This window comes from Pseudophryne corroboree, chromosome 1 (assembly GCF_028390025.1).
Source record: "Pseudophryne corroboree isolate aPseCor3 chromosome 1, aPseCor3.hap2, whole genome shotgun sequence".
In the NCBI taxonomy this organism is placed as follows: domain Eukaryota; kingdom Metazoa; phylum Chordata; class Amphibia; order Anura; family Myobatrachidae; genus Pseudophryne; species Pseudophryne corroboree.
This window is the reverse complement of record NC_086444.1, coordinates 302,382,501-302,395,394: the sequence shown is the minus strand read 5'-3', so window position 1 is coordinate 302,395,394 and position 12,894 is coordinate 302,382,501. Positions and strand designations below refer to the sequence as shown.

General features: G+C 45.5%; 1 protein-coding gene across 2 annotated transcripts in view; it reads left to right on the top strand.

The window, feature by feature from the left end:
- Nucleotides 1-267: 267 nt before the first annotated feature.
- ATP2A2 (ATPase sarcoplasmic/endoplasmic reticulum Ca2+ transporting 2) overlaps nt 268-12,894 on the top strand; it is a 117,489-nt gene continuing 104,862 nt past the window's right edge. For both annotated transcript variants that reach the window (XR_010252496.1, XM_063964419.1), the window contains exons 1-4: nt 268-879; nt 2,639-2,656; nt 2,744-2,826; nt 8,381-8,485. Coding sequence is in view for 1 of the 2 variants with exons in the window: in XM_063964419.1 (XP_063820489.1) it covers nt 762-879; nt 2,639-2,656; nt 2,744-2,826; nt 8,381-8,485 (324 nt within the window). In the remaining variant the exon portion in view is untranslated. The remainder of the gene's footprint in view (nt 880-2,638; nt 2,657-2,743; nt 2,827-8,380; nt 8,486-12,894) is intronic.

Here is a 12,894-nt window from a genome sequence, read left to right as displayed (position 1 = left end):
ACTGGTTTCAAATACTTGTGCAATTCATATGTATCAGTCTCAGGGAAATAGCCCAACTGTACGTAGAAGGAAGCGGCTGCAGTGGTCAGTGCGAGGAGAGCAGGCGGCGGCGGCGGCAGCCGCAGCAGCACCGCGCGGCCCCGCCCCGCCCCGCCCCGCCCCCTGGAACATCCTCAGTAGAGTGCAGGTCGCGCGACGTCATCGTAATCCGGGATCCTACAGGAGAAAAAGAGGCGGGGTTTCATGACGCTAACCCTGACCAATCAGAGTCGTCCACATGCCGCGATCGTGATCTCGGAGCAGCCTCGGAAAAACATGCTATAGCGGCTCTGTACCGCTGCCAGTAGAAGCAGCTAGAGCAGCAGGAGCTGCGCACGGATAGGCAGGGCCTCATCACTGGGAGAATAGACGAGGGGAGGCCGCAGGTAACACTAAGGGAACCAAGTCCGGAGATCGCTAGGAGGCAGTGCTCGGACCCTTTCTGCACACACTGACCCCGGTTCCCCGCCGAGCTGCTGCCTGGATGCGGAGGTGATCTTACTGCAGCCACTGCGGACCGGTCTGAACGCGGACACACAGCCCCAGGCGCCGGCAGCTCTCAGCCGGCCGCCGGCACTCATCCCAGCCGGGCACCTCCGCGGATTTCAGACACCGTACCCGGGGCTGGGAGGCTCGTATGGGCAGAGCGCTGTGAGGACGCAGCTGATCGCTAGAGAACACCGCGGTGGGGGCTGAGAGGAGCGGGGGACGGAGCAGCGGCCATGGAGAACGCGCACACCAAGACGGTGGAGGAGGTGCTGGCGCACTTCAGCGTCAATGAGAGCACGGGACTGGGCTTGGAGCAGGTCAAGAAGCAGAAGGAGAGATGGGGGCCCAATGGTATGTAAGCCGGCCGGCCGGCGAGGGTGATGCCGGTAGCGCCGGGCACGGAGCGGCGCCCCTGAGAGGTGGGAGAGCGGCACAGCAGTGCATGCAGCAGTGCGCTCACTTCCTGTAAGGGCCTATCCCTTGTCTCACCGGCATCTCACTGAGGAGGATGGGAGCGCACAGAAGATGGCTGCCTGGGTGCAACCTCGTGTGTGTGCTCCTGTCATCCCGGGGCCGGTCTCGCCGCTGCCCTGCCCGCACTGTGGCTCTCGCTCGGTGCCCACATGCAGCCTTGGCTTGTGTAAAGGCTGGTGCTTACATTTTATTACATTTGTTTTTTTCCCAGAATGTCCCATACATTAGTGTGATCTGTCATCTGTGGATGTACTCTGCACTCATCAGTGATGGTGGTTTGCTGCGGCAAGTCATTACACTGTATTATGGTGGCAGTATGGCTTTAGGTTTTACATGCAGTTCATTTACATTTGCCCAGGTCATACAATGCTGCAGTTCCTGCGTTTGAGGGTTCATTCAACTGCTGGTTACTAATGCATAAAAACCTAATTAATGGCTGTTCGTGGCTATTTCTCACCTTTTTTTCCATAATTTTTAATGCCACTTTTGATATCTTAGAATGTGACAATCTATTTATCACGCTTTCATGTGTGCGTCCCAAGCACAATTCATTGTATTGGCAAAAGCGCACACATTTTGCTTATTTGCCCAGCATATATGTGTGTATAGGCCCTTCAAGATGTCCTATCATGTTGCAGAGACTGCAGGTGCAGTGACGGCTGTGGAATATGAAGCTTGGTATAAACCTAAAGACTTGGCTGTCTCATCTGTCTGGTGGGAACAAAAATCTGTGATTGTATGGGAGCCAATGACAATACACCAATTGCTTCCAAATCTTGGAAAACTAGCATAACCTATTGGGTACAATTAAACCCCTTTCACATTGCTGGAGCTGGTACTTTGTACATAGGTACAACATGGTGCTTTGGCCACTTCCAGACTGCGCTTATTGTCGGGTCACCTGCGTCAACGGTCATGTGCCACCGGTGATGCTTGGAGATGAGAGAATCTCCAAACGCCAGCTTGCCTATAACGTGGATGGGTCCCGGATTGCATCAACTCTGCACCTGTTCACACAGCACTTCAACCAGGGTTGTACCCGTGTATAACCCTGCTTTATTTCCGGTTGAAATGCTGGATCAGTTGACCAGTGAAATGTGATGCTTTCACACTGCACCTCATCTCGACCTGGATCAACCCAGCTATAACCCAGGACATATTGGCGATGTGAAAGCATATTATTAAATCTTTTATTGTATGGCAGCAATTGTCATTTGCTGCCATATAATAACAGATTTTAGTTCCCACCAGACAGATGTGACCACTAAATCTTTATGCGTGTACCCAGCTTTATACTAATGTGATTAGGGCCTTGTTCAGTAGATTGCATGACTGGCTTGTATAGTTGATAGCAATAGCCACGTTGAAAAATGTAAATAAATACAATTTGGCTTGATTTGATTCCTGTATAGCTTTATATAATAGCACGCAATTCATTTATTTAAAAAAAAATGACAACCTGAGACGTTTTAGTCAGGAAAGTTCTGTTCATGCATATGAATTTGCTTAATAGTCACCTGGTAAAGGAGTGACACTGGTTAGGCAATTTACAGGACTGCTGTGTCTGATGTGAACCTGCTATTAATATTTCCCTTTCTTTTATACCCCTGTGCTCTCTGAACAACCACTTGAACAGAACTACCAGCAGAAGAAGGTAGGCTTACTATATGTATTATAAATTAGATTTTACATTTGCTTGTCTAAGTCAGTGTGACAAATGCTCATCTTTCTCTCTCCACAGGGAAAACATTATTGGAGTTGGTGTTTGAACAGTTTGAAGACTTATTAGTTAGAATATTGCTGCTAGCTGCCTGTATATCCTTTGTAAGTATTTAGGTAGTTTACAAGGGAATAAGAGACGCATGAAAACCAGATGTGTGGGTGTGCTTGCATGACTAGACAAATTTTTAGGCAACTTGAGTCTAGAATGTTCTAGATGTTTTGTGGTGGCGAGCAGAAATGTGTGAGAATTCTTTGGGCACCCTAACAACTAACCAGTAGTTTAGCAGCTTTATGGCACTAAATCCGGTGCTTTTGTGCACAACAAGCATGATAAGTGATAGGTGCCCAAATCAATTGAATTGCACAGTCAGGTTCCCATTAATTGCTGACGCCCAAAAAGCAGTTGAATCGCTCCCAGTGAGTTTATTTTATAACCTTTAAAATAGTTTTGCTAATTTTTATTTTTTTTTATTATTTTTTTTGCTGGGTTATATATCATTTTACATCTCTCACAAGACAATGGGATATATGTTCTAAGCTTTGGAGAGAGATAAAGTACCAGCCAATCGGCTCTTAACTCCTTTTTCAAACCCAGCCTGTAACATGGCAGTTAGGAGATGATTAGTACTTTCTCTCCATCCACTTTATCTCTGTCCACGGCTTAAGACGTAGGCCCCTTTGTTATTTTGTGGTAGTACAAACCTTAAATTCCCTAACACATGCGTTCTGTTATTTCCCAGTTGTAGTAAATCACTCACTTGCTATTCTTTCTTTTGATATTTCATAACTGTATCTTTATATATCAGAATCTAATTCTCACAGTCCTAAACTTATTCTTATCATATGACCAATAATCCTCAATTATAATTTCATTTATTCATTACATTTTTTTATAAGAAAGCTATGTATTAAAAAAGGAAAAAAGTACACCCCATGATTCAGAAGCTTGTAGTGTCATCTTTAGGAGTGATAGCAATAAGTAGTAATGGTTGTCTCATTTTGTTGATGTTTTGTACATAATCGAATGCCTTTAATAAAGTCCCAGCTCGGCATCGAATTGAGTGTGAGGTCTTCCTTTGACCTGGCCATTCAGTTGTACATTTCTCCGGAATACTACTATACTTAAGAATATAGGTTGAGTCTTCCATATCCAAAATACAGATTTTTTTTTTTTTTTTTTTTGAGCGCAACAGTGACATTTTTGTTTTCTGATGGTGCAATGTAAACAAACTTTGTTTAACGCCCAAAAATGTTACAAATATTGTGAACAATTAACTTTTGGCTGTGTATATGAAACATAAATGCTTTGTGTTTATACTTTGGTCCCACCCCTAACATCTCAATATGGTCAGCAAAAATTCCAAAATACGGAAACCTAAATCAAAAATACTTCTGGTCTCAAACATTTTGGATATGAGAGACTCCACTTGTTCTCTGGAATAAAAACTGTTTCATGTTGGATTCAATGATTGATGTATACAGGTCCTTTGGCTGCAAAACACCCCTAATCATTACCCCTCCTTGAAGTGATGTGCTATGGCTTGGTTGGCACCAAACATGGGGGTCGATTCAATTTGGCAACTTATGAATAGCGCTGGGAATTGGCTCCCGACGCTATTCAATTCAGCTGCTAGTTACCCGCAATTGTCGGGAATTCTTCTCTCATCCCCGGGGAATGAGAGAAGAAACCCGACAAAAGTGCTGCCTCGCGGCTGGCGCGAGGCTGATTCTGTCGGGAACCAGCCTCGCGCCGGGGAGTTAAGTCGGAGAATGCTCGTTCTCCCGACAATTCAACCTGTTTAGTCGGCAAGAATGGGCCATCGCCGACCTAAGTGGAGCTGAATTGAATAGCGTCGGGAGCTAATTCCCGTCGCTGTTCATAAGTTGCCAAATTGAATCGACCCCATGGAGTTGAGCCTTGATATTGTACAACTTGACTTGGGTCTCTTTCCATACTTGACCTGACTTTGACGTAAACCTGAGTATCCAGGCCAAATTGCAAAAAATGTTACTTTTTATAGAGATGGTAGCATTTCCTGATGTTTCAGTGGTGATGCATTTGGCATACCGGCGGTCGGGGTGCTGGCTGTTATGACACCATTATCTTGACACCCCTTAGGAGACCGGTGCTGGGACATTGACCTGGCTACATACCGAAGGTTCTTATTGGTGTGGTGGCTAAGGTTAGGGGGTAGTTAGCCCTATCAGACACCCCGGAGGGTTAGGAAAGAGGGGTAAAATACATACCACCATCTGGTATCATGATTCTCACCGTCTGGATGATGTGGTCGCTCATCTGACTGCCGGCATTTCATACCCAACCAAATTATGTCTTAGAACCTGGATCAAATTGCCACCTTTACATATATGGCAGTAGTACTTACTTTGTCATTTATTCAACAGTAAGCAAAACATTGTTACATATTTGTCACATGAGATTAGATCAAATTTCAGGATTTGTTAAGGATTAGAGAGGAGTATGTAGTGATGCGTAGAAACAGTTTGAAGAAGGTATTCTTATGACTCTACTGTTGCATTGTGTTGTGGTGTTTTACAAAGGAATGATTGTAAAAACCATAGCTGTTTCTGATATTCACTTACAATGGTTAGGAGTCCTAGGTGTAATGGTGTGTACACACGGTGAGATTTTTTTCTTACAATTTTGACCATATAGTCAAAATTGTAAGAAAAGTTAGTGCAGATCGCAAAGTGAAAGTCACCTTGTGATCCTGATTCGATGCCGATGCGCGGTCCCACGCGGTCGGCATCGCAAGAATAGATAGTCAAAATTGACTTGCCTGCGCAGTCTATCTCTATAGAAGAGATTGTCAAAATTGACACTTAGTCAAAATCGCACATAGTCAGTATCGCAAGCGCACTCATTATGTGCTTGCGATACTGACTATGTCCCGATCTAGCCCCTGTCGCATAGTGAGAATCGGGCATAGCTCGAATCTCACCATGTGTATGGGCCTCAAGTTTCGCATTTGATGGGGGCACCAGAAAAAAGCAAAGCAATACAATAGCCTTTCATTATATGTAAACGTTGTTGGTAGGCCTAGCTTATGAAACTCCGGTGTGTCAAATGGTTTTATTTTTAAAAAGAACCTTGAGTCTCCTTTACTGGCAGTCTACATACACGCTGGAAAGCCATTATGGCCAGACATTAATTAGTATGTTGACCTCTTTAAACCATATAAATGTAGCTTATGTTGATGTAACGCACTGATCCTTTCTGTAACGCTTGGAGTTCTTGTTCCATGAACCATTTGGGAAAGCTATGTGAAGACAGATTTACAGTGGGGATCAGCAACTCTAGTTTCAGTTGACAAAACTATGTTAGCCATGCAGCGCAAAGCAGAGTGTTATCTATGCATGGCTGAAAGCCAGTTTCTGTTACCATAAGAGTAGCTTCTGAGAAACCCAACTTGTAAGAATAAAGTGTAAAACATTTGGTACTATAAAGTGGGGGCAAGACAGCAATTGAGAGGGGGGGGGGGGGGGGGGGGAGACCAATAAAAAATAAAATATACATGTTTTCATATTCTTCTACATGGGCCTAACAGTGTTTTAATTGTACAACTATAAATGTGTCACTGGTGTTGCTTTTATAACATCCCATCATTCTGCCATTTCTCCAGGTTGATTTGGGCAATACCACTGGTTATTCTTGGTTACCTGTAGAAATAATGTCTCTCGCCATCTAAAGTGGGTTAAAACCTTACTTAATCCATCCCTTTTGATCTATAAAAATGTATTTTTGTTTAAAACGAGGAAAAATATTTAGTGTTTGTATCAATATGCTCAATCTAAACCTCCCATATGACATTGATAATCTATTGTTAACTGAATATAAACTAGAACAGTAACATTTGCTTTGTGTGTGTCCAAACCCCCACCCCATCTGAATATTTGGCATGCACAACAGAATAAGCTAACAAATGAGTGCCATTGATTGTAAATCCCAAGCAGGCAGGGCCTGCCAGGCTGTGGGTTTTCATCCAATCACAAATGCTGGGTAGACATTTATAGAGTATCACATGGACCCTCCAGTTTTATAAATTTAAAGTAGCAGACAAGAAAAATTAATTTACCTGCTGTTTTTATATATGCTTCAGAAGGATAACCCACACGTGTGGCTGGAATAAATTTTATTAGTAATTTCTATTTAGTGCGCCCCCTGTTGTCATATCATGTAGACCTGAGGTTCTCAAACGCAGTCCTCAAGGCACCCTAACAGTCCAGGTTTTAAGTTTATCCATGCTTGGTCACAGGTGACTTAATTAGCACCTCAGTCAATTTGCTTTAGCCATGTATGGATAATACCTGGACCGTTTGGGGTGCCTTGAGGACCGCGTTTGAGAACCTCTGATGTAGACCAATGTGTTCAGACTGTGTTGGGTTGACATTCATTTGTGGCTTGTTCAATTTCCATAAACACCGCTCTGGATACATTTTTATTTATTGTTTTTTTTTTTTCTGGTAACATTCGCTTTAGTTAAACATTGTTTTATAGCCTAGATCAGGGGTGTCAAACTCAAATTCATCGGGGGCCGCATCAGCAGTTTGGTCCCCATCAAAGGGCCGGTTGTATCTGTAGGTCTATGTGTCCACTCTTTATTATCATAAATTAATGTCACTGCATTCAATTATGTGCCCCCTTTTATAGTGCCCAGCCATGTGCCCCCTTTTATAGTGCCCAGCCATGTGCCCCCTTTTATAGTGCCCAGCCATGTGCCCCCTTTTATAGTGCCCAGCCATGTGCCCCCTTTTATAGTGCCCAGCCATGTGCCCCCTTTTATAGTGCCCAGCCATGTGCCCCCTTTTATAGTGCCCAGCCATGTGCCCCCTTTTATAGTGCCCAGCCATGTGCCCCCTCTTATAGTGCCCAGCCATCTGCCCCCTCCATTTACTTTACTTACCTTTTACTTCTTTCTTTCTTTTACTTCTTTCTTCTTGCTCCTCTCCGCGGCGTCCGCGCGCTCCTCTGATCCCTGGAGATGTCGGGCGGACGTCACGTGATGATGTCACGTCCGACACCCAGGGAGCAGTGCGGGGCAGGAAGAAATCGGGCCAGGTCCCGGAAGGTAAGTAAAATTTTTTTTTTTTTTTTTAACTTGAGCCATTTTTAAAATGAATTTACTCCGTGCAGGGGAGGCTGCAAGGCTGGCGGCGGCACCGCGGGCCATCATACGAGGTCTGGCGGGCCGGATTTGGCCCGCGGGCCTTGTGTTTGACACCCCTGGCCTAGATTAATGTACTTTAAGAACTTGGTTACAATCTTGCTTGAAGATAAGAACATTTTATAACCAATTGGGTTTTTTTTAATGAAAATTTTACATTGGGAATTTGGCACCCTATCCAGCATTCTAAGAGTCAGGTTCAACTTGATTAAAATCTTAATAGTTTTATGTAAAGATCTGCTTTGTGTATCGGACTAATGTAAATGACTGTCTCATGCTAATTTTAGACTTCAGTTGTGCAAGATGCAGCCGTAAGGTACAGAACTGGGGCTGGTGTGAATGTGCTAAGGTCTAACGTGCCAGCAGTTTCCACAGTATTAATGCTTAAGAGGACATTCAGCTCTTGGCTTCATTTATGTATAAAACAAAAAAAATATATAGTAATTTGTGTTCTACCTTTTTGTTTATTTCAGGTATTGGCATGGTTTGAAGAAGGTGAAGAAACAATCACAGCCTTTGTAGAACCTTTTGTAATTTTACTTATATTGGTAGCAAACGCGATTGTGGGGGTGTGGCAGGTAAGAAAATGTTTGTGGTATGGCACTGACTTGTATTACTTTCCAAAGCACGTCTCTTGCAGTCATAGTTACATGGACATGTTGTGCCACATGTTTGTTTCAGGATGTAGTTTTCAGGTTTCAATAAGGCAAAACTTTTCATTTTAATTACATATAATTACCATTTTGGTAATCAGTCCTTGTTGCTGCTGAGATTCCTAACAATGCAAGTTTCTTATTCACCTGAAACTTGCTGGGATATTTGTTCTAGCTACAACAGATGGCTCATCCCCGTCCTTATTCTCTCACCCTATGGCAGTATGTGCATTTGCCTGCTGACAGGAGGCTTGCAGAGCACAAAAGGTTACTACATGTGACTGGAGTCAGGTGGTCTCTGCTTTGTCCCTTACTTGCCTGTCCCTAAGGGGATATCCTAGTTCCAGTGCTTTGTGCAAGTGAACAATGATTCTTGTGCCTAAAACTGGACCTTCTATCTTCAGAATAGTATTTTGTAAAGTATCAAACCGTAAGAAAGGGTTAAATATACTTGGTCATAAAGTATTCCAAGATTGTCTATTTAAGCATAAAACAATCGGACTTAAGACACACAATGTTTAGACATAGGAAGTTATTAAAAAAAAAAAAAAGTGGCAATAAGAAACTTTGCCTATAATAGTTTGTTATTAACTGAACCGATGGTTAAGCATAGTCTCAAATGACCGCCATAAAAAGCATGTATCTGCTTAATCTTCCTATGCCTGGTTGTGTGCGCCATAATGTATTTATAGAGTAAGAGACATGTGCTTAGTAAAGCATTGTTTCATGTAAAGAATGTGTTTATTTTGCCGGCTGTTCCAGAATGTGTCCCATGTAACATGCAGTGATGTCTATTTACCACCCCTTTACAGTTTGTCATATACCTAGCAGCAAGTGTTGCAACTTCCTGTTGCATAAGTTCTAGTTTTGCAATAAGCCCTGTTGCAAAATCCTTTAATGTTCTGCTTACACTGGCCTTTCTTTCCATTCTGTTAGATTAATCTAAAGGTCCATACACACTGGGCGTTTTTGCCCAGCGTGTATGAACAGCGATCATCGCTGGTCTGAAAATTGGTCAGTGCATACACACTGAGCGCTTTTCCCCCCTGCCCAGCGATGTCAGCGGGGGTGAGCGGCTTTCCATAGCAGGACGCTATGGAGTGCCGCTTACCCCGCCGTTCGACTGGTAATACCAGTAGATGAACGGTGGGCGGCAGCGACGAAGCGGGAGCGCGCATCAGCGCTCATCGCTTGCTCATACACACAGGGCGTCTTTGAGCTGAAAGCAGCTCAGAACACCAAAAGTGAGCTGCTTTCAGCTCAAAATCGCCCAGTGGGGTCAATTCAATTCAGTGAGAGTTTGTCTTCAAATTCCTGACTTTACAAACTCCCATGCATCACGGGAATTTGATTGTCAGGAATGTGTTTTTTAGTCGGCAATTCAATTCAGAGAGGGATATTGTAATTAGTCTGACTTAAATCTAATTGTCGGGGGGGCGTGGCTTCGACGGACATGGAGTAGCACACAGACTGTGTGTCTCTCCAGCTATTATATCCTGCCCAACATCCTGTGTCCCCCCCCCCCTGGGCCTGCAATCCGCCCCAATACCAGCACTATAATGTGGGGGTGCCCCTGGGCCGCTCTGAGACTCGTCAGCAAGCTATCCGCTGCAGTGGAGTGAATATAGTGTGCGGGGACCCTGGGCCTGCTACTGCACGTGGGACGCCACCATCCTGCTGCCCGCACCGAGACCTGCATCCGGCTCCCGTCCTGAGCGCTGCTCACCAGGTCCGCGGCTTCCCCTCTGTTGTTGCTGGGGACGCTGTGGCGGGCGCCTCTCCTCTCGTGCTCCGGCCGACGAGCGCTCCCCCAGCCGCCGCATCACCACGTGACCCGCCGCCGCTCTCCCTGCTCGCTCCGGCGGCCCCAGCCCGTACCTCCGGCTCCTGCACTGTGCTATGCCGCTGGGGAGGAGGTGCACGGCACGGCTGGATTCTATAAGTACCTGTGCCCTCCCCATACTACTGCTGCCTTGCTGAACTCTGCTCCATTAGGATAAGGAGCAGTGATATTAACCCCTGCAGATCCTGTGATACGCTGGTCAACCTCAGCTTCCTAGCACACACTCCATTTCAACTTATTGTCCCTCCTATGCTGGGAGGGGAGGAAAGATTTCTTTATCCTGCTGCAATTATTTCTTCTGTGCTAACAGAGGTTCCTGATATTCTACACGGTCACTGATCAGTTTTGGTATACTGTACTTACCCGCAAGCAGCGACTGGATAATTCTGATATACTACATTCAGTCATTATTGGCCGTCCCTGGACAGTTCTTGATATACTATTTAATATACTTCTTGCCTCCTGCCGCCCGCTCGGTTATAATGGTCAAACCGCATCAGTCTGCCGCGGCGAAGTTGGAGAAGTATGTCAGAAATCCGCCGACGCGGTCCCAACAGAGTGGGGAGATGCAGCCGACCTCTGCGCCGCCTTCTCCGTCAGCTGGCTCCTCATCTGCGGATGCCACCGATGCTGCTCTGCAAAAGGTGCTGGATGCGGTCACGGCCAGTGAAGCCCTCTTGGCCGACAGGATCGGTCAGGTCCAGTCGGATTTATCCATTATACACCAGGACCTTCAACGGGTGCGAGAGAGGGTCGGTGAGGTTGAGACGCGCACCTCCACGCTGGAAGACACGGTTACGCCTCTTGGTAGACGCACTTCTGCTCTGGAGTCTCAGATGCTGGATGTACATAGAAAGATGACGGATATGAAGGGGAGGTTGCGGCGGAACAATGTCCGTTTCGTCGGACTCCCGGAGAAAGAAGAGGGTGCCTCCCCTGAAAAATTTCTTGAACGTTGGATGTATTTGGAGCGGAGGAGTTCACTTCACACTTCGCAGTGGAACGCGCCCATAGGGTCCCGATGCGCCCATTACCTCCAGGGGCACCTCCCCGTACGTTTATTGCCAAACTCCTCCATTACCGGGATAGAGACGTGATTCTGAGACTGGCCCGCACCAAGGGCCCCCTTACGTGGAAAGGTTCCCCAGTTTCAGTCTTTCCGGATTTTGCTGTCGATGTCCAGAAGGATAGAGCTCAGTTTGTCCCTGTGAAACGCAGGCTGCGAGAATTGAATATCCCCTATGCCATGCTCTTTCCGTCTAAACTGCGGGTGGTCTCGGATGGGGAAACAAAATTCTTCACGACCCCTCGTGAAGCATCAATGTGGCTGGACGGACGCTTTCCGGCGCGGCGAGCGCTAGCTGCTGATTGAACTTATGTGTTTGATTTCCCTACTTGCAAGTATACTGCTTCGTTTATGCTTGATATGTTATTGTTATATTGTCTTGGGAGGGATGTATAGTTGTTTGTGGTTATGTTCCTTATGATTCCCTGCATGATGTCAGTTTGGCTAGATGGACGCTTTTCAAATAGGGGAGCGATGGCTGCTGATTGCACTCCTGTCTCTGATTTCTCAGCTAAGTCAATATACTACTTTTTGTGATGTGCTGCTATGTGATTTACGGAGGGGCTATCTGCGGCCCTTACGGGCCTTTATTGGGAGGGGGTAGCTCTGTGGAGACGGGTGATTGGTAGATGCTGCCTTTACGCTGATTTTGGGCCTTAGAAACTCGGTGTTTGCCCTGCCATATAGTCTTTAAAGGGGTAAACGGTTACTCAGTTGGGGTGGGGGTATTGGTCTAGGGGGGGATTGGTTTTGTTTTGAGTTTAGCTGGGAGATTCTCCTGTCTTATGGTCATTAAATTCTTGGCCCCCTTAGTGGATATAGGAATTTGACCTTAATTGGTATTGGCGTATGTTACCGGGCTCTCTGCCTTAGTTGGGATTGTTAGTACTTAGGGTGTTCTGTTCTGTTAGGGAATCAGGTATGCTGCTAGTTTTAGGTGGTATACGGGGTGGAGATGGGGGTTATTTTAGATTGTTAACATTGAGGTGTTTTCATTTTTTGCTGTGCAATGTGCTTATTTTTGCTATGTTTATGTTGCAGCTGACTGCAGGCGTATCCTCTTTGGTATTCACTGGCGGTGGCTGGCCGCGGGTGCTATGCAAAATCACAACAATGCCCTGTTATGGCGTCGGTTAAGTTTCTGTCGTGGAATGTGCGGGGGATCAATGACCAGATTAAGCGCTCCTTGATCCTTAGACAGATTAAATCTTATGCGTCTGATATAATTTGCTTGATGGAAACCCACCTACTGGGTACTAAGATTATGTCCCTTAAAAAATCTTGGGTGGGATGGGCTTACCATTCTATGCATACTGCAGCGTCCCGGGGAGTGTCGATTCTAATTAGGAAATCTGTTCCCTTTGTGCTTGATTCTGTGCAAACGGATCAATGGGGTAGATATGTATTTCTCAAGTGCAGAATTAA